General features: G+C 37.0%; 1 protein-coding gene across 3 annotated transcripts in view; it reads right to left on the bottom strand.

The window, feature by feature from the left end:
- Positions 1-21,712, bottom strand: part of LOC126259165 (protein FAM50 homolog) — a 135,851-nt gene that overhangs the window by 34,640 nt on the left and 79,499 nt on the right. For all 3 annotated transcript variants that reach the window (XR_007546476.1, XM_049955724.1, XM_049955723.1), the window contains exons 4-5: positions 16,615-16,818; positions 7,862-7,964 (exon numbers count right to left, since the gene is read on the bottom strand). Coding sequence is in view for 2 of the 3 variants with exons in the window: in XM_049955724.1 (XP_049811681.1) it covers positions 7,862-7,964; positions 16,615-16,818 (307 nt within the window). In the remaining variant the exon portion in view is untranslated. The remainder of the gene's footprint in view (positions 1-7,861; positions 7,965-16,614; positions 16,819-21,712) is intronic.

Below are 21,712 nucleotides of genomic sequence, written 5' to 3'. Positions count from 1 at the left end.
TGTTTAAAATAAAAGCATTAATATTTTGATTATTGCTTGTTTTACAACACTGTTATTAGACATCCACCTAAAATACAAGCTGAAATGAAGTGGAACCTGTGGCAGTATATTTAAAATGGGTGTTACAGCACTGGACAAATTATTCAAAACAAAATTTTCATCCATAGTTCATTTTAATGTCTTTCAATACTTCTTTAATGAAATGTCTTTGTTACATAACACAAAGAAATTAGATAACTACTCAAAACGAACCAATAATTTAAAAAATAAAGTTTTATCACAGAAGCAATTGCTAATTATGTATCTGATTTGTATCAATATTTTTGCTGAATGCTGATAAGAAATAGCATACATATTTAGAATTTTTATATGAAATTCAATCAGCACATGAAATCAGTGTTAGGAAGGTGAATGGAAACTTATTTGTTGAAAGGATTTTGGGAATATGTAGTGTAACTTTTAAGGACAGCATGTGCAATATGCTAGTGCAGCCTACACTATAGCGCTGCACCATTATTACCATGTGGGCCTACCAGATGACAAAATAATTGACACATGCTGCTATAATTGTTAATAGGTTGGTAACCTTAAATGAAAGTGTAAGGGGGGTGCCTAGAGAATTTAAATGCAAATCATTTGGTCAAAAGTGATGTTGTTGTAAAATTATGTTCTGAAAATTTACACAACTGGCATTTGAGCTATACTGTACAATAATTCTATTATATTTGTCACATATATCATGTAAGGATCATGAGAATAACAAGGGAATACATTAAACGTATTCACAACTGCTAATAAGAGCAAGCACCAGCTGTACAATGGAATGACAACAATGAAAATTTGTGCCGGTCCGGTACTCAAACCTGAATTTCCTGCTTATCATGAGCAGTCGCCTTACCATTTGGCTATCCGTGAATGACTCACAGCAAGACCAAACTTCCTTATGTCATCAAACATGCGTCTACAACCTGTACTTTTCCATCATGTATATTCCCGTACAGGCCAGACGTTGTACTTTAAAGTTGCTTGCCTGGTATCGGCAGAAAAATATGGTATTGCAGTGCCTGTGTTATTCTGATTATGATGCAAAGTTTCTTTGGACATGCATGCATGTTTAAAGGAACAGGCACTGCATTATAAAATACATTAAATGTATTCACAATTGCAAATAAGGGCAACCACTAGCTGTAGGATGGAATGAAGACAATGAAAATTTGTGCCGGACTGGGACTCGAACCTGCATTTCCTGCTTATTGCAAGCAGCCGCCTTACCATTTGGCTATCTGTGCATGACTCACAGTCAGACCAAACTTCCATATGCCATCAAACATACTTCTACAACCTGTACTTGTACATCCATTATGTATAACACAGTACAGGTAGTCGCCGCAGTGCATGTTCCTCTGAACATGCATACATGTCCAAAGGAACTTTGCATTGTAATCAAATAACACAGGCATTGCAATAACTACTATACCATATTGTATCGTATCGTAACAAGATAATGGTCCTATCTGATACGTCATTACCTAACCTTAAATTTTTCATACAAGAAGAATATACTGAAAGAAATGCACTGTCAAAATTTTAGCTGCTAAGGGCACTTCAAGTATCATTTTTTAAAAAACATTAAAGTTACTCATTTTTGCAACATGAAGAACCATTTATAACAGTGGTTCATGCAGCCCCTCCTGCCTGGTACGCTATTCGGAGCCTTGAGGAGAATGTAATGTCATGTAACTCAAATTTCAAAGTGCACACATGTGAATTTTAAGCAAAATCTCTCAAATGTCTCAAATCATTAATTTTTTAAATAACTTGCAGTTCATATTGACATCTAAACTATTGCAGACGTAATTGTTACAAAAGTGACTAGCAGAGGAAAGAAAATCAAGGCAGTGTACTTCCATCAATCAGGACTTTAATATGTTGTTAGGAAATATTTCATAACAATATCTGTAGCAATCTCTTATGATAATTTTTGAATACGGTATATTTTACTAACAATGAGATAGTTCCTTGATTATTTCCAGAAGTCATCAAAAATGGGAAATGTGTACTGGATGATGAAAACAAACACTTTCTTTACAGCAGGCACACCTCACAAAAGAAACATTAATGCATTTAGGTACATCACAGTAATTATTAGTTTTATTTAGACAGAAGTGGGATTGTTCTGCATATTGCACTGCATGTTAGGCATAACTTAGCAAATTCATAAAACCTGTTGATGCAAATTCACAAATCACAAATGACTGAAGTTTAACAACACCATTCTGCTGATAAACCTAAAATAGCAAAGAACTATCAGAAATTATACTGTCCAATAATTTTCTAAAAAATTCTTTAAAGTGTTAAAAAATTTCATTATCAAGTAGGTGAATCTTTTTGTACCTTCTTAAGACAGGTGTCATGTTACGTCCAGGCCAAGAGTCCAACAAATTATTTGTTGTAACTGGCAAGTAGTAGTTCTGGATGTAATGCAGAAAATTATCCTCTTCCATTTTTCTGCATTTTTGAAACCAAACAGTCATTTTTTAAAATTTCCCTCGACATTCCTGAAGAGACTCATAAAGCTGCAGAAAAAGTAACCCACTGATACTTATCACTGACACTGTTGTATATGAGTGCGCAAACCACTTCGTCTTTCTTTCACTTGAGACAAAGTGCAGTTTGCATGTAGTTCTTGCACAGTTCTTGGCTTTATACACAGTATTTTAGGGGGTAACAAGAAGCTTTGTCTTTATGTAAACTACAAATTTCTCAACAGAATTACCTATTAAAGACATCTGTACACATTTACTTGAAGTAAACTTCGTAATTTTGCAACTTCATTTTCCATATAATTTCCTGAATCTGTTTAACTAGGTCAAAGAAACCTGCAAATCAGTAATGTTAATCTCACTTGCATTTCACAGGGCCCACTCATGTAGATCGCTCTGGGTAACAGTGCGTACATTCTCAGAAGCAGTTCTAAATTTTTCAAGTAATTTTTCTTCAACAATTCTGAGAGCTCCATTTTGGTGTATATTTTGTATGCCAAGTAATGCTTTGTGCCTTTTATACAATTCACTTTCAAGTTTTACAAAACGAAACTGGCTTTGGGCACTGCTTGACTTTAAGTGTTCTCTCCCTCCTTCATTAACCAAAAAATTTACAGAATTTTCTGTGTCACTGGAAGTTATTAACACCTATATTTTCTGCAGACTAGAGAGGCACTGAGATTTTGTTTTGGACATTAATCACCATAACATTCATTGTTCAAACCACAATTCACTAAATCATTTGTTATTTACTGTTTCTTCTAATGTTTCCATAATTTCTAACAAAATATTAACACATAATTTGAATGACTGTCCAAGAAATCAACTAATAAGTAACTAGGTCTTCCGTAGAAGTAGATGATTTCAACTGCATACCACACGCTTCATATTTAATCTCTGCAAGATTGAAAACATTACTTGGATTCCACATTACTGTGAAAGTCTGGAATGTACGCAAAGCAAATGCTATTAGCTAGCATATATGAAGAAATCAGATGGGAAATTAATTCAATTTTATCTCCATTGACAACACTTATCGACCTGCAAAGGCAACTGCTGATTATTATGGATATCAAGTGAATTACAAATTCCAGAAAACAGTAGCTGTGAACAACAGTGCCAGAGACACTGTCAGGGAAACTGAAATAAAATTATGATCACATTGTGCCACATTACCTGTTTACATTGTGCCACAACCAGAGCTATGCACCCACTGTGTTGCGTATACACTGTTGCAGCTATGGCAAGGGTGTACATCCCTCCAACCACCTAGCAAGCTACAAATTTGGCAGTTTTCAACATTGTTTATAAATGCTTGCAGTGAGTCTTAGCATCTAAATTTTTGACAGTGTGTGTGTGTGTGTGTGTGTGTGTGTGTGTGTGTGTGTGTGTGTGTGTGTGTGCGCGCGCTCTTCCTGTATAAATAATTTCTGGACAGGTTTCAGCATGACAGATTGGACAGACCTCCTGTAAGATAAGAGAATTTATGGGGCATACAGTATGTCATTTTTCACCCACTTCAAATGCAAATGGTATAGTAAAGGGCTAATACTGATATAATTCGCTCTATACCATGCACCGCACAACAGCTTGCAGCATTTATATATGCTAGTTACAGAGGACTGAAGTCAGCTGCTGTGCCTATACTTGATCACAGAGCACACAATGTAATGTAATACTGGTTGCTATTGATGGCAACTATACTGACAAGACACTGTAGTAAATCCAGGAAAGAGCAGGAGGCATAGCAATCCTGGTATACAAGCAAAAGAAAAGAGGTCAGAAATAGCATAAAACTCAGGGCACAGATATAAAAGGTATGATAAGTGACAGAAAATCTTAGACTAGTTGAGGTTTAATTTGTATGTTTCCATTTACACATTGGGTTACACAAGAAACACCATTAAATGACTAAATACCAAGCAGTCACACTTAGGTATGTGAGACTGATAGCAAGAGACAGTGCACGAGGTTCTGTAACCATAAGATACCTCACTGAAGAAAATATGAAAGAGAAATGCTAAGCTGTGAATTTATCTGGCATGAATTCAGGTCTTTAGCCTAAGACTGTTGACACTCTCAACTGGTGAGAAAATCAGACAAACTGGGGAAAAAATTTGGTTGTAAAATGATAACGTTTTTGAAAGAAATACATTTACTGTTTTTTATTTCTATTTTATTTGGCGTACTTTGATGTTTTGGCTGTGTAGCCAATCTCAGGCAAAATGTTTAACCTTGTTAAGTATATCTGTTTTGGGTTACAATCAAAATTTCATGGGTAGCCGTAGCTGGCTGGGCTAGAGGGCTGTAGCCGTCATATTTGGTTCAGTACAGACAGTAACAAACAGCCAAATCACTGCACTGCACACAGTTCAGCACTCCTTCACAATAGTAAATGGCTTATCTGTGTGCTACTGAAAGACTAAAATATGATGGCTGCAGCTCTCAAGCCCGGCCAACTATAAGCTGCCCATGAAATTATATAACTGTAACCCAAAATATACATAGTTAACAGGTCAAACATTTCACTTCAGAATAGCTAAACAGCCAAAATGTCGCAGTACACCAATTAAAAATCAAGGAAAACATTCAGTATGGATAGGGACCATAACTTCTTCACAAGAACTTTACCAGCAACCCTTCAGTAATAAAAGTTTTAAAGTTTGTTGTGAGCAGTGTCTCTATAAAATTAGAGCTCCCAGCCAGTGATACAATGTCATAACAGATTCATAACTTATTAAAAGATAACAAAGTAGTACAATAAAGGATAGAATTATGAAATCCTCTTCATATCGGGCAAGGAAAGAGGCAGTCGTTAGCCACAGCTTATCAGGAAACACCATCCTGATATTTGCCTGGAATATTTTGGTAAAATCATGGAAAACCAAAATTAGGATGGCTGTATTATGTAAGTAATCCTTTGAATTAGATTAAGTGCACTGTTCCCCCAATCATGGCATGAAAAACATCTTTGACATGGAGTATGGCAGAAAAGAAATGAACAGTGCTGCCTACTTTTCAATTCATTTTAGTGAGTAACAAAAATCAATTACACAGGCCTGAATCAAACAATGGAAAATCCAGGATGGAATGTAACAACATGGTGAAAAGGAAAGTTGCTACCCACCATATAGCAGAGGTGCTGAGTCGCAGATAGGCACAACATAAAGGCTTCACAAATATAGCTTTCGGCCAGTACGACCTTCATCAAAATTAGACGACAAACACATACATACATACTCATGCAAACCCAACTCATATACACATGACCGCAGTCTTGTGCAACTGTGGTCTCAGTTGCCTGAGACTACAGTCATGTGTGAGTTGCGTTTGCGAATGTGTGTATGCGTATGTTTGTTGTCTAATTTTGACGAAGGCCTTACTGGCCGAAAGCTATATTTGTGACAGTCTTTTTGTTGTGGCTGTCTGCGACTCAATCTCCATTATACGGTCAGTAGCAACTTTTCTTTTCACACTATTGTTACATAGGCCTGAAGTATCCCTGGGAAAAAGAAAGTATTTGTTTGGAGAAAAGCTATCAGCCTTGGTTTAAAACCTTTGGTTTGTTACTAATAGCCTTCAATTCCTTGTGGAAGCCTTGTGATATTGTGTGCTGCACATTTCATTAAACATTAGTTAAGGATTTGCCAACTATGCAAACACTGTTCCTTGGTTTTAAGATCACCAGAAGAATGCTTTTAGTTTTTTTAAAGTAGTCCACATTGTATGTCTAACATAACCCCTGCAAGGGAGTACATATAATTTGATGTCAGTTTTTGTTGTTGTCGTCTTCAGCCCAAAGACTGGTTTGATGCAGTTCTCCATGCTAGTCCATTGTGTGAAAGCCCCTTCATCTCTGCATAAGTACCACAACCTATATCTACATGAACTTGCTTACAATTACTGCATTCAGGCCTTGGTCTCTTACAATTTTTACCCCTTACGCTTCTTTTTATGACCAAATTTACAATTCCTTGATGCCTCAGAATGTGTCCCATCAACCAATCCCTTCTTTTGGTCAAGATATGCCATTAATTTCTTTTTTCCCCAATTCAGTTTACTACCTCTTCATTTTTTATTTGATCTATCCCATCTAATCTTCAGCTTTCTTCTACAGCACCGCATTTCAAGAGCTAGTACTATCCCCCTACCAGAACTGCTTATTATTCAGATTTCACTTCCATACAAGGCTACAGTCCACACAAATATCCCCAGAAAAAGATTTCTAACACTTACACTGATATTAGATGTTAACAAATTCCTCTTTTAAAGAAATGTTTTTCTTGCTATTGTCAGTCTGCATTTGATACCCTCTTTACTTCAATTATCATCAATTATTTTGCTGTCCAAATAACAAAACTCATCTACTACTTGTAGTATCTTGTTTTCTAAACTAAATCCCTAAGTTTTTGTCTGATTTAATTCAACTACATTCCGTTATCCTTGTATTACTTTTATTGATGTATATCTAATAATCTCTTTTCAATATCCTATCCATCCTGTTAATCTGCTATTCCAAGTCCTTTGCTGTCACTGACATAATCACTCTGTCATTCGCAGTGTACATATTGAACAACACTAGGGATAGTCTACAACCCTGTCTCATTCCCTTCAGCATGTACAGCGCCCTCTGAAACTCTCAACAACCTCTGACTCCTTCAACTTATGAAAGTCTTATCTGCAAAAAACACTATTTTCTTGATTTTTAATGATTTCTGTATTCAGTATTCCAATTGGAAAGATAGTATTACATATTTATGCAGCTAACTCAAGGTCCCTTCTGCTACATTATTTATTTCTCATATTCTGTTTCATTAAATCTTTATTCAAGTCTCTTTCTTTCCAGTCTCATTTTGATTGTTTAACTGTATTGACTCTTTTACATTACTTATATTTTATGCTCTCCACATTATTATTATTGCTGTTGTTATTGTTGTTGCTTGCTAAGTACTGTTAGTGACTAAAATACAATTTTTCTCTTTGCATACACTGACAATTTTGCAATCAGAATCTCTGACAGATCTGTTCATATAAATATTTCTTCTATTAGGGAATGTCATTATGTGTGAGATTAACTTAGCTTCAATAATGTGTTTCAACATTTTTGTCAGTAATTTGAGTGTATCAGTTGAACAGTTGCAGGTATTGTTATGAACTTGGGCAATAACAAGTCTTTTAATCAGACTTGAGATAAGAACTATAGCAAACTGTAATAATATAATTCACCACATTTAATAGTTTTATCTCACATTGTTCACTAAATCAATGTTCTTGATACATTTCTTATACACTGTAGCAACTGTAACAAAATGTCAAACCTTTTTTCATCCGTACTGTTCTCCTATGACCTGAGCCATCCCAGTAACTGAATGTTATTTCTATTTCTTCCTCCTTCAGAGATGATTGTTTGGCTGCCCATTCCTGGGAGTTAAAGAAAACATATTAGTACTTATCACAATTATACAGAATTGTTTGGTTTCAACAACATGAGGTTAAAGATACTTTCTCATTAAAAATTAATTACATAATTATAAAGCAGCTGCCGAGAACATTTTTAGAATATATTTCTTTAAGTGTTCCAAATTAAACCCCAAATCACAGGTCCTAGGTTTGAGATACCTTTCTGCTATGTAACAAGTGATGAAGACTGAAAGTATGAAATACAATTTTCTTATGAAAACAGTTGTACAATATGAATAGAAAACGAGGTAAAGAATGTCAGTCATACGCTGAAGTACAAACATAGCCAAGGATATAGCTGGCAAAAAAACAACTGCATTACCTAATTGTAAGAGAGAGAGTCTGGAACCAAAAATTTCACTGGAAAGGAATTCCACATACAACTATCAATTCATTTCATAAATCATAATTCAGACAAACAGAATGAAATTCAACGCAATCCAGTAAAAATATAATGATACGAGGCAGCAAAAGATAAAAAGAGACTGCTTTGAATATAAAAGCTAAGGAGGGGGTGGGGGATGTTTCCTTAACACACCATCATAATCGGAGTAGCCTCTAATTATCCAACAGTGAATTGCTATGATTACAGTTTTGTTCGTGGTGGGCACAAAAAGACATACAAACAATACTCAATGTTTTCTCTGAAAACTATTTTAAATGGATAGTTTGAAATTCCACTCATCACAGAGAAATATTAGACCTAATGGCAACAAATAGATTTGACCTCTTTGAGGATGCTCATACTGAAACAATTATCACTGATCACGATGTAGCCACAGCCATATGACTGGCAAAGTACAAATGACAAATAAAACTAGTAGAAAGATGTACATGTTAATTAAATCAAACAATGGAAAATCCATGACGGAATAATGAAAAAATTATGAAAAGAATAGATTGCTAACCACTGCTTAGAGGAGATGTTTAAAAAAAACTGTTAAACAAATGAGTTTTTGTCCAAATGGCCTTCTTCTAAAGCAAACAAATCACACACACACACACACACACACACACACACACACGCGCGCGCGCACGCACGCATCCACATTCGACTACTCTCTCTAGCCACCGAGACCTCAGTGGCCAGATACAGTGGTCATGTGTGAGTTGTGCTTGTGTGAATGTGTGTGTTGTCTACTTTAGAATGAGGCCTTTTGGCCAAAACCTCACATGTTTAGCAGTTTTTTTGTTGCGCCTGCCTGCGACTCAACATCTGCTCTATATATATTTAGTAACTACATAAAGAGACACCAGTATTACATCTCAAAGAGGAACTCTACAAATTTTGCTCTGGACAGGCGCACATGAACAGGAACTACAGCTCCAGTTTAGACAAACAGTTGACCACGCATTTGACAAATACATGCCTACTACAATAGATTCCCCTCCAAAACCATGGATCTTGCTCAGGTGGGGTGGCGTGTTTTTCTCAATGATGCAGATAACATCGCCATATGTTCAACCACAAATGAGATATATCTATGGAGAGACCAGACTAACCAATGGTTCCTCATGAGGGGCAACTGCCTTTTCAGCAGTTGCAGAGACAACAGTCCGGATGATTGACTGATCTGGTCTTGTAAAAAGAGCCTATGTGGCCTTACTGCACTGGAACCTGCTAAAAGCAAGGGCAAGCTACAGCTGTTATACATCTCCATAAGGGCCTGCAGCTTGAATATATGGCTTATTGATGTTGGCTTCCTCTTCAGTAAAATATTCCAGAGGTAAAATAATCCCCCATTCAGATCTACAGATGGGGATAACCAGGAATATGTCATCATTAGGAAAAACAAAACTGGCGTTCTAAAGATTGGGAGGGGAGGGTGGTGTAATGTTTGATCCCTTAATCAAATAGGTAGGTCAAGTAATTAAAGAGAAGTAGAAGTGAAGTGTGGTAGCAGGAAGAACAGGACTTCTGATCATGTTAGTACAGGATTCCACCATTAAATCAAATAGGAATAATGCAGGAGTAGGTTGAATAATGAATTAAAAAATAGGAATGCACGTAAAATACTGTGAACAGCATAGTGAACACATTATTGTAGCCAAGACAGATATGAAGTCAACAACCACCACATCAATACAGTTCATATACCAACCAGTCGCACAGATGATGAAAAAACTGAAAGAATGTGTGATTAGATAAATGAAATTATTGAAATAATTAGGGGGGAGGAAAATTTAATTACGGTGAGGAGGTGGAATTTGATTGTAGAACCTGCCTGGTAATATTTTGCACAGAGGATAATATAATCATTGCTAACATATGGTTTAAGTAGTATGAAAGAAGGCTGTATATGTGGGTGACAATTGGGGACACTGGAAGATATCACATAGATTGTTTAACGGTAAGGCTATGGATTGGAGACCAAATTTTAAACTGTTAGACATTTCCAGTAACAGATATGGCCTCTGACAGTAATCCATTGGTTGCCAAATTAAAGTTGAAGAAATAACAAAAATGTAGGAAATTAAGGAAGACAGAATCTGGATAAATTAAAGAAACCAGAGGATGCTGAGAATTTCAGAGGGAGCATTTCACCATTTTGGGCTAAAGCAAGGGAAAGGAATACAGCAGAAGATGAATGGGTAGCTTTGAGAGATGAAATGTGGAATGTAACAGATGATTAAGTTAAAGAGACAAGTCCTATTCAAAATTTCTGACGATATTGAATTTAATTTGTGAAAAAAGAAAATATAAAAATTCAGAAAATTAAGCATGCGAAAGGAAATACAGACAACTACAACATGAGATTAACAGAAAGTGCAAAACGGCTCTGCAGGAATGTCTAGAGGGCAAATGTGTGGCTGTAGAGGCATGCATAACTGGGCTAAAGATAAATGTAGCCTACAGGAAAATCAAAGAGATATTTGGAGAAAAAGACAAGCAGCTATATGAATGTCAAGAGCTAAGCTAGCAAGTCAGTATCAGACAAAGAAGGGAAAGCTGAAAGGTGGATTGAATATACAGAGGGTCTACATGATGGAGATCAACTAAAGGACAATGTTAGAGAAGAAGAAGTAGATGAAGATACTGCAAGGAGAATATGACTTAGAACTGGAAGACATACGTGAAACATGGTTTCTGGTGTAGATGACAATCCCTCAGAACTACTAAGGTCCTCTGAGCAACAATGACAAAATAATTTCACTTGATGTGCAAGACTTACGAGATAGGGAAAATACCCTCAGACTTCAGGAAGACTACAGTAATTCCAGATCCAAAGAAGATAGGTGTGAATACTACTGAAACATCAGTTTAATAAGCCCTGGTGACAAAATACTGACAAGGATTATTTACAGAAGAATGTAATAGGTGATAAAAGCTAACATACGGGAACATCAGTTTTGGTTCCAGAGAAATATAGCAACAGATGAAGCAGTATTGACCGTATAATTTGTCTTAGAAGATAAGTTGTAGAAAGCCAAACCAATGTTTCTAGCATTTGTAGATTCAGAGAAAGCTTTTGGCAATGCTGACTGGACTATACTCCTTGAAAAATTTTGAAAGTAGCAAGGATGAAGTACAGGGAGTGAACAGTTATTTACAATTTGTACAGAAACCAGACTGCAGTTATAAAAGTAGAACAGCAAGAAAGTAAAGCTGTAGTGGAGAAAGGAGTGTGACAAGGTTGTAACCTCTCCCTGATGTTATTCAATCTGTTGACTGGGCAAGCAGCAAAGGAAAGCAAAGAGAAATTTAGAAAGGGAACTGAAGTTCACAGAGAGGAAATAAAAAACTTTAAGGTTTGCTGATGACGTGATTCTGTTACAGACAGAAAATGATTTGTGAGAGCAGTTGAACGGAATGCATAGTGTTTTGAAAAGATGTTTTGAGATGAACATCAACAAAAGTGATACAAGAGTAATGGAATGTAGTCGAATTAAATCAGTTGATACTGTGGGAATAAGAGTAGGAACTGAGATGCTTAAAGTAGTACATTGATTCTGTTACAGACAGAAAATGATTTGTGAGAGCAGTTGAACGGAATGCATAGTGTTTTGAAAAGATATTTTGAGATGAACATCAACAAAAGTGATACAAGAGTAATGGAATGTAGTCGAATTAAATCAGTTGATACTGTGGAATAAGAGTAGGAACTGAGATGCTAAAAGTAGTACATGAGTTTTGCTATTTGGGAAGCAAAATACCTGGTGATGGTTGAAGGAGAGAGGATACAAAGTGAAAGAGTGACAATAGCAAGAAAAGCATTTCTGGAAAAGAGGAATTTGTTAACATCTACTATAAATTTAAGTTTGAGGAAGTCTTTTCTGAAGGTATTTGTCTGGAGTGTAGTCTTTTATGGAAATGAAATGTGAGCAACAAGTAGTTCAGACAAGAAAAGAGTAAAAGCTTCTGAAATGGGTGCTATAGAAGAATGCTGAAGATTAGAAGGGAAGAGTGAGTAAAAAAATTAAGAAGTACTGAATCAAATTGGGAAAGAAAGAAACTGATGGCACATCTTGACTAAAAGAAGGGATTGGTTGACATGACACATCCTGCGGCACCAAGGAATTGTAAATTGGTCATGGAAGGAAGTGTGGAGGATAAAAATTGTAGGAGGAGACCACGGCCTGAAGGTGTAAGAATTTCCATGCGCGGCAGCAAGCAGGTTTAAACAGATGAAGATTGTGATAGTTATTAGAGATGAATAGGGTTTCACAGCACAGACTGTCATGGAGAACTATATCAAATGTGTCTTAAGACTGAAGTCATCATTGTAGATGATGATGATGACAATGTAAAAGATCAAGACAGAAGACAGCCACTACAGTATAGTTTCCGTAAATAAACTTAGGAAGAAACACAACTACTACATATTATGTGTAAAACAAAACATAGAGCTCAACGTACAGAGATGATAAATGGAAAGAGTATGGATATCAAAACAGCAATGTGTAAAGCCTTCAATGACTATGGTAGCAGAATGTTATCAAAAGACTTGTTACAACTCCAAAAGAAAAGCGAGGAATATATTAAAAGTGTTAGTGTGCAGAACTCATGTATGATACAGGATCTGAAACTGAAAGTGACAAAACAGAAACAGAAATGAATTTTCAAATGTTTCTTTACAAAGGAAGATCAAGGAGTGTTGCCCCAATTTAATTCTGGTTCCACTACAAAGAGGAGTGATGTAGATATTAGTGTCAGTTACATTGAAAAACAGCTGAAATTACTATAACTGAACGAGGTCCCTTGGCATGATGAAATTACTATCAGACTCTATGCAGAATTTGTCCCTCTCTTAACAATAATATATCACAGGTACTTGAACAAAAAACTGAACCTACTACTTGGATGAAAGCATAGGTCACACACATCTACAAGAAGTGTAGCTAAAATGACACACAAAACTACGAGGGCTGTCCAGAAAGTAAGTTACGATTGATCGGGAAATGGAAACGACTATGAGAATCCGATAAAGCTTTGCAAAGATGTGTTGGGCAGTGTCTCTAGTATGACTCTAGGTACAATTATGTCGCTCTTTTCATTCCTGAGCTCTTAGTGAGCGCGTAAAGATGTTATACAAAATAGTGTCTCCCGCCAAGTACGAGGGCCTGGTGAGAATTTTCCCCTGAAGCTATGCAACCAACATTACGTAACTGTCGTGCGGTTTCTTCTTCAAGACAATTCTCAGCCTCATTCTGCAGGGGCAATAAAGATGTTCCTGCATTGTTTCAATTGGAAATGTTTGGTTACCCACAATACAGCCCGAAATTGTCTCCCACTGAGTTTCATCTCTGCTCAAACGAACCGCTGGCTATGAAGACAACATTTTGGCACAGAAAACGAGCTTTAGACCAGCGTAGAGAATTGGCGGAAAGCACTGGCGGCTGCCTTCTATGATGAGGGTATTGGAAAGTTGGTACAACGCTACAACGAATGTCTGAGTCAGAACGGCGACTACGTAGAGAAGTACCTGAAAGGTGTAGCTAACTGTTGCAAATGAAACATTTCTGATTTTCACTGTGATTTTCATTTCGCGATCAATCGTAACTTACTTTCTGGACAGCCCTCGTACTATCCAACATTGTTGGCCTCCATCTATTGGAGAAGCTTAGTACATATGTTAAACATAATGAGGCACACTGAACAGAATGGTTGCTTTGATTTCGTAAACAGGTTTCATGTGAAACTGATCTTGTATTCTTCTAACAGGACATCCTGAAAGCCATGGACCAAGGCCATCATGCACATGCAGCACTTCTTGTCTTCTGGAAAGTGTGACTCCGTAACATATCAACACTTATTAACAAAACTATGATCATACTGAATATCAGACATAATTTATGAATGGTTTGAAGACTTATTGTTAGGGAGGATGCAGCATTTTGCCTTGGATATTGAGTCATTGACAGATCTAGAAGTAATACAGACTTCAGTTTAACACTACAAATATTAAGAAAGGATTAAATTTAATTCCAAGGTGTAAGAATGTCCCAAGCACAACAGTGGAATGTGCCATCCAGGATGTACTACTACAAAATTAGCTTCTAGATTCTGCCTAATTATGTAACCACCCAAGTATTAACCAAGTGACAACTGGACAGTAGCCATGAATAATTACTTTTAAGTAGAGTATATTTATGCATTTCAGCACATTTTCAGGCATGAAATACTTAAACCGACTAGGATTAAAAAACTAATTAGTCTGCATGAAGCACCTTTGAAAACAACAGCCATCACTCCTAGAGTGGAATAACAATGGACAGCAGCCAATTCCTTTCAAAACTAAACCTAAAGAGAATTATAACACCACAGGACATTAAACTCTTTACCATTTCATTATTTTAAATCACATTGGTGACAACAACTACTGAAACATTGGATCAGTAGAGATTTATTTCTACTTGGGAAGAAACACTATTTCAAGCAACAAATGTAATACGAACACAGGATGATTAAATTTTCTTTTAGAGTTTGTGCTGATTACGCAAATTTGATGAGCAAGACCTGAAGGTACGTTTACTATCATAGGCCTCAAATGACTGTAGCACAATTCTGGCCTTGTGACACTGACAGTTATCCTCCTGGAAAATGCTATCACCATTAGGGAAGACATCAAGCATGAAAGGATGCAGGTGGTCCACATTAACGTTCACATAATCCACTGTTGTCATGGTGCCTTTGATTACTATCACAGATTCCATGGAATCCCAGGTGAATGTCCGCCACAGCATAGTACTGTCCCCATCAACTGTGTCTTTGGTGTGGAATATGTTTCAAGTGGCTGTTCATATAGACACAAACACTGACATGGTGCAACAACAAACACGATTCATCCTGCTAGATGACATGTTCACATTTATCTGTGGTCGAATCTTGCTATTCCTGTGTCCACTTCAATCATAACTGATCAAGTCATTGGGTCAACATGGGAACACACAGGCATTGTCTGTCGCAAGTCACCATGTTCAACAGTATGCACTGAACGGTGCACTCTGGAATGCTTGTGCCTGAACTCTATTGTCAGATCTGCCACAGATCGTCTGCTACCCTGCTTTACAGAGTGGGCAAGCCTCCGACATCCACATGGATGGACATATAACACCTTGCCACTTATTTGTGGTTTCACCATATTTCTACCATTTTCCACAGATGCTCAAGACAGTAGAATGGAAACAGCTGACCAGCTTCACTGATTCTGAGATACTCATTCCCAGGTGCCAGGCTGTAAGAATCTGCCCTTTGTCAGAGTTGCTTATGACAGTGGATTTCACCACTTGTGACCTGTATCGTCACTTGAACGATTCCTCATTCATATCTTCAATGTTTATACACTTTCCTTACAGCATCATGTGCCCACAACGCCATCAGTTGGCAAGAAATATTGTGGTGGGCAATAGTTTTACTTCATTAGTGTATAGTTCATGATCTGATCCCCTAAAAATGCCATTCCACAGTAAATACAAGCTTTAACACATATTTGTCTGCTGTACAGGTATTATTTCAGTTATTTACATAACAAACATGCCATTCTCTTAAAACTGTTTGCTTTCTAGATCATGTCAACTGCCATTACAGTCATGATGCATGGGACATTAACACTATGCCCTAGGCCTTATATGTCTCACAAACCTGTAGATTTGCTGTCCATAACAAAATGTCAGCATTGGCATTTCATTACAACAGTTTACATCAGCAATTACACATTTCTTCTTCTTCTTTGGCACTACAGCTCTTGATAGTCATCGGACACCTCAAAAATTTGTCTCTGTGTATCTCTGTTCTCTGTTTTTTTCCCCCTTCCATCCTTAGATTTCCATCTTGCTAAAATAATCAACACACTGTCCAGGCACCTGGCTCTTGGGTTGGCCTTTCCTTGTGGTGGAAAACAATCTGGCTTTCATTACTCGCTTAAGGATTTTGTCATCAGCCGTCCTCTCCATAGGGCCTAACCAACATACTCTCAGATAATTTATGTATTTTACTTGTATAAACTATTGTATTTCATGGTTGTACTTTACTCTCTAATCTGTATGTTTGCTGTACACAACAAAATGCTGCATTTGAATTTCATTACAACAGTTCACACCAGCAATAGCACACTGGTGGCTCTAAAATTATTCTCTGTGCACAATGAACATAGATACCATAGTAATATACCTGCCTGAGCTCTTCTCGTAATCTGTTCTCTTCGTCTTCTCTTTCACGGTCTGGCAAAAAACTTGTATCAACATCAGGATTTTTCCTGATTTTCTTTTTCACAGGAGGCTCAAACTTCTCTTCGGCTGAGTCACTGGTGTGGCCTAAATCATCATCATCATCATTTTCCTCTTCTTCCTCAAGACTGAAGGACAAGGACTGAATCTGAAATAAATACATACATTGCTATTATTACACAATATCTCAGTCACTATAATGTTAGCTTCAAAGTCTACGAAATGTAACCTAACTTTCAAGTAGAAGCACAAGTAACTTTCATTTATACTCCAAGCTTCACAAGCTATAGTTTCAATATTCCCCTATTATTGTTACATACTACCAGCACCTGTAACCTACTCATGAAAACAAGATCAAATTCATTATACCTCTACAGCCAATACCATTGAGCTCAAGTACATTTTAAAAGTGTAAGGATCAAATTAACCATTTTCTACTATACTTTTTTACTTTTCTATGTTCTCCCCTCTATCAAAATACTGGTACATTGCGAAATGATAAAAAACTTGTCTTATAATCTGGAGATATGCACCAAAAATCCCATTTCAGCCGCTGTACATTACATTTTCTGTAGTTTTCTTCACTTCAAAGTATTATTTAAATATGAACATGGATGTCCAATGTCAAACACTTCGTCGACATTATTTAGAGCAGTGGTAGTCAACCTGGTCCTTACCAACACTAGTGGGTGTTCCAGATTTCACAGTGGGCAGCAGGGAGTTGGTAGTTTAACATATTTCCATTATGTTGTGACACATATGTGAGTTGTTGGATATGCAAACTCAAAAATGGCTCCGAGCACTATGGGACTTAACATCTGTGGTCATCAGTCCCTTAGAACTTAGAACTACTTAAACCTACCTAACCTAAGGACATCACACACATTCATGCCCGAGGCAGGATTCAAACCTGCGACCGTAGCAGTCACGCAGTTCTGGACTGAGCACCTAGAACCGCTAGACCACCGCGGCCAGCATGCAAACTCAATATTTTGTTCTAGTCACAAAGCAAACAAATCTATGGCTTGGAGTCACACTTTATGTTGTTAAATATCATGCCTTCACATTCAACATATAACCAGAAAAAATGATTTACTCACTAGCACAAAAGCATATGTAATCAAGTCTTTTGCTGACTAACCTAGTGAAAGTATAAACCAGGAATGCCAAAAACACCAACAATATTAAAGTCACAGAAATCTGCACTGCAGCCAGGAGAAGGTGTTTTGCAGAACTCCTGGTTGGTTGGTTGGTTGGTTGATTTGGGGGAAGGGACAGAACTGTGAGGTCATTGGACCATCGGATTAGGGAAGGCTGTGCAAGGAAGTTGGCCACGCCCTTTCAAAGAAACCATCCTAGCATTTGCCTGAAGTGATTTGGAGAAATCATGGAAAACCTAAATCAGGAAGACTAGACGTGGGTTTGAACCATTGTCCTGTGTGTGAACCCTGTTGATGTCTGCCAAGCAATCAGTTGACTTTCTAATGTCTGCCATGGCTGTCACTCATCATAGCTAGACAGCCCCTAGGGGAAAGCATAGTGTCATCCTCGACTGATAACCGGAGTGTCATTCACGAATCATGCCGCCATAGTCCATTTAATACAGGCAGGCTATGAAAAAATTTTACCTTCATAGTCTCGGATGTTACTGACTTTAGCATATGTTAAGATGAAGGACTAAGTAAGGAACATGTATTTTTTTGTTTTCTCCAAAAAAATTTCTGCTCCAAGATACAGCCGTCCAAAGATGACATTGCACATACCACTTTGAAGATGCGAATTTTGGAAATTTTTTAAAAATGCTGCATCTCTGGAACAATTCTAGATATTTTGTTGTTTTTTTGTTTGAAAGATAATTACTTTATGATTACAAAGAAATCCTCCATTTGGATTTATCTATCAAAGTTCTTCTACTATAATGTTCTGAACTTATTTTATAGAAAAAAAAATTTTTTCAAAAATGCCAATCCATAAAATTTTGATTTTTTTCTCTTGATTAGTATCATATAGTCCTACATTCCCTGAAAAGGAGAGCTTTCACTTTAGTTTGAACTGGTTTTATAGACGATTGAAATTACTGCCATACATAAAACCTGTTTTACTACCATATTATTACATTACAGGCTCATAAAAATCAAAACCTAGCCTTATTTAGCATAATTTTAGTTTTGAAAGTTGAGTAAGAGACTCATTTTTCAAGCATTTTAGGTGGTTCCAAAATGTATGTGAAAGGTCCACAGACTTAAAGGTTCCAATTTATACAACTTCTGTGCACTCTGTCTTGTGCTGAAATTAGCCCATCAATGAACTAAAAATGTGTTCCACTGCTTCAGTATCTTCCTTTGATATAGAGTGATGCCTTCCTGTTGAACTAATAGGAACTGGAGCACTTACAATCTTCAAAACATTGTGAACAGGAAGTGAGCACTGATGGCATTGTTGCTGTCCTTCAGCTGGAAACCTATTTCCAGCAGCTGATCCATGTGGTAGCATAAAGTTCACTACAGTTTCGTTTAACTCATACCTAGTGTCTATAATCTCTGCAATCCACCAGTCACAGTCATACACACATGCAACAAACATCCCCCTTCTCAGGTTGTAAATCTGAATATTATCCTGTTGTTTCGGAGGTGCTGGTCAAAGAAATGAAATTTCTTCTTTCTTGATCTTTAAAGGAAATATAAGTTCGCCCTTCACTATGAGTCCAAAAATGTGTCTTCGGAATTCCTTTCACAGGAGTAGTTTGTTTGGACCAGTCTTCTTTTTTCTGCTCACATAATTCTTCGATTTCCTCTTTGGACAAAAGAATGAGGGTTGTGGATGTGTAAGATTCCACGACTGTCATAAAATCCTCAGCATGCTGAATCGCAGCTGTATTTGGTTTGGAAAGATTACGTTTTGTAGCACGGAGCTTCAGCAGGTCTCCTACAACCTACACCATCACAAGGCCCCTTCCCCTGACCAGTAGCTCTGTATACCCAGTCAGTTGGCACAAGTGATTTACTCAATTCAAGCAGCTGGTAACCAGTTTTAAAATGACTAGGAACACCCTCAGAAATAATGATGATCTTCTCTGCCCCTGTTTGCAGTTGAAGAATTTTGCACATTGCTAGCAAACCACATGCTGTGTCATGTCCTTATAACTGCAACACTTGCGGTCTTGTTTTGAAAATATGTCACTCCTGTAAAAACTGAAACCTGACCATTACTCCAATGATACCCTTGTACTTCTTGTGGGAGAATTACAGAGCAATTCTCAGCAAAATCACAGTGAAGCACTAAACATAGTTGTTCAGCCTGTACACACCCTTTCACTTCTGCAATGTGTTGTTGTTGCAATTTCTGCAAATGCTGGTATGTTACTGCTTTCACTGACCATTTACAAAGTTCATCAATGAAACTTTCAAAGGCAACAGTTTTCTTAATTAGTTTATTTTCCTCCCATGTTGCATTTGTAATTTCTGCAGAGCTATGTGCTACATCTTCCAGGCCAAGTGTCTGTAAAGACAGTCATCCCTTTCCAGGGCAGTCTCCACATTCTTGAAACAAACAAGTCTCTCGCTTTACCTCACAGACTACTAATGACTTCACACGCTCAATCAAGGTGTCATATGTCACGTGAACCAGTAAGTTCTTCAAAGTTACCACACAAAGTTCCAAATTCGCACAGTACACACATAAACAGGCATCTCTAGGTGGGTGTGGAACTACCCACTTGGGTCATAGTGCATAAAATTTCTATCTTCCAATGTGTGAAGTATAGTTGCTCTTATAAATTGCAAAATTTTCTTTAATACCTATTCACTTTCACAACTTTTTGATCTTCAACTGTTACAGTTATAGTGTCTTTTCTGTAGGCACTCTGGAGAGAACAGTCCCATTTATCTTCCAGATAAAATGACTGCAGTATTTGAACTTGAGTTGCTTCTACAGGATGACCATAACAGGGATCTGGTCTTCCAAAGGCTCCTTCTACAGACCTCACATTTCTTGATTTGTCTACCTTGTATTTTGATACTGACGGAATGTGGTTCAAAATTGTTTTCTTTGAAAATGTCTTTGAATAAAAGTTAAAACTTGCACCTTTTCACTGTAGGATGCACTATATTCAACAGCTGAATTGATATTTGTGAAAAATTCCTGGCAAGAGGTGCAAGAGTGCTTTAGTTCATTTTCTTCTGAAGATGGAATTTCGACTTTGAAGAGTGTGGTCAGTTTTGCTGTAGTGTATTCATCCATAGCTTTAGTAATTTCTCTGTGCTTTCTTGATCCATAGAGCTTATGACTCAACTTCACTGACCACAGTTTCTTAACAGGACTAACACCTATCTCTGTAGTTGACTGATTCAGGGTATTTAATTCTTCCTCTATTCATGCAAAGTCTGCATCGTCTGCACCATGGGAAGCTTCACCTTGTACAGGTACTATCATTGTTGTTATTCTGTCAAAAAGTTTAGAACACAAAATGTTGTCATTGTAAACAACTTCATTTTGAAACAAGAGTCTTCAAATGAGAACACTTATTCCCAACCTGAAAAAAGTCTGTTTTTCTGTTTGTCTTATATATCACTCTTTTACGGATATGCAAATAGTCAGCACACTTCACTCTCCTGCGGCCACTGTCAGAAGACATTTAAAACAGTCCTTTTCACAAAACACACTGCAACTGTGTCAACTGGCAAATTTCCCACAAAACACAGAACTCACTGGATGGTCTCAGATTTCTTAGAAGCCTCTTCAGTAAAAAAATTAGCACTGAACAACTACCATACAGAAACCTGCAATGAACAACCACAACAAAGAAACTGACAAGAAAGTACAAAAAAGTGCAAGAAATATCTGCAACAATGAAAGTGAAAAGAAATAACTGTAACAAAAAAACTGATAAGAGATAACTGCAACAAAGACAATAGAAATAAACACTGTAACAAAGAAATTAGTAAGAAACAACTTCAGTGAAGACATACATTATCCTTGAAAGTTAAGAAAACTGATTTTTAAAAATAAAATCTGCCCAACTTTTAAAAGTGGAAGCTCTCCTT

The sequence above is a fragment of the Schistocerca nitens genome, chromosome 5 (genome assembly GCF_023898315.1).
Source record: "Schistocerca nitens isolate TAMUIC-IGC-003100 chromosome 5, iqSchNite1.1, whole genome shotgun sequence".
NCBI classification, from domain to species: Eukaryota; Metazoa; Arthropoda; class Insecta; order Orthoptera; family Acrididae; genus Schistocerca; species Schistocerca nitens.
Note: the sequence above shows the minus strand (reverse complement) of the source record. Positions and strands in the feature narration are given on the sequence as shown.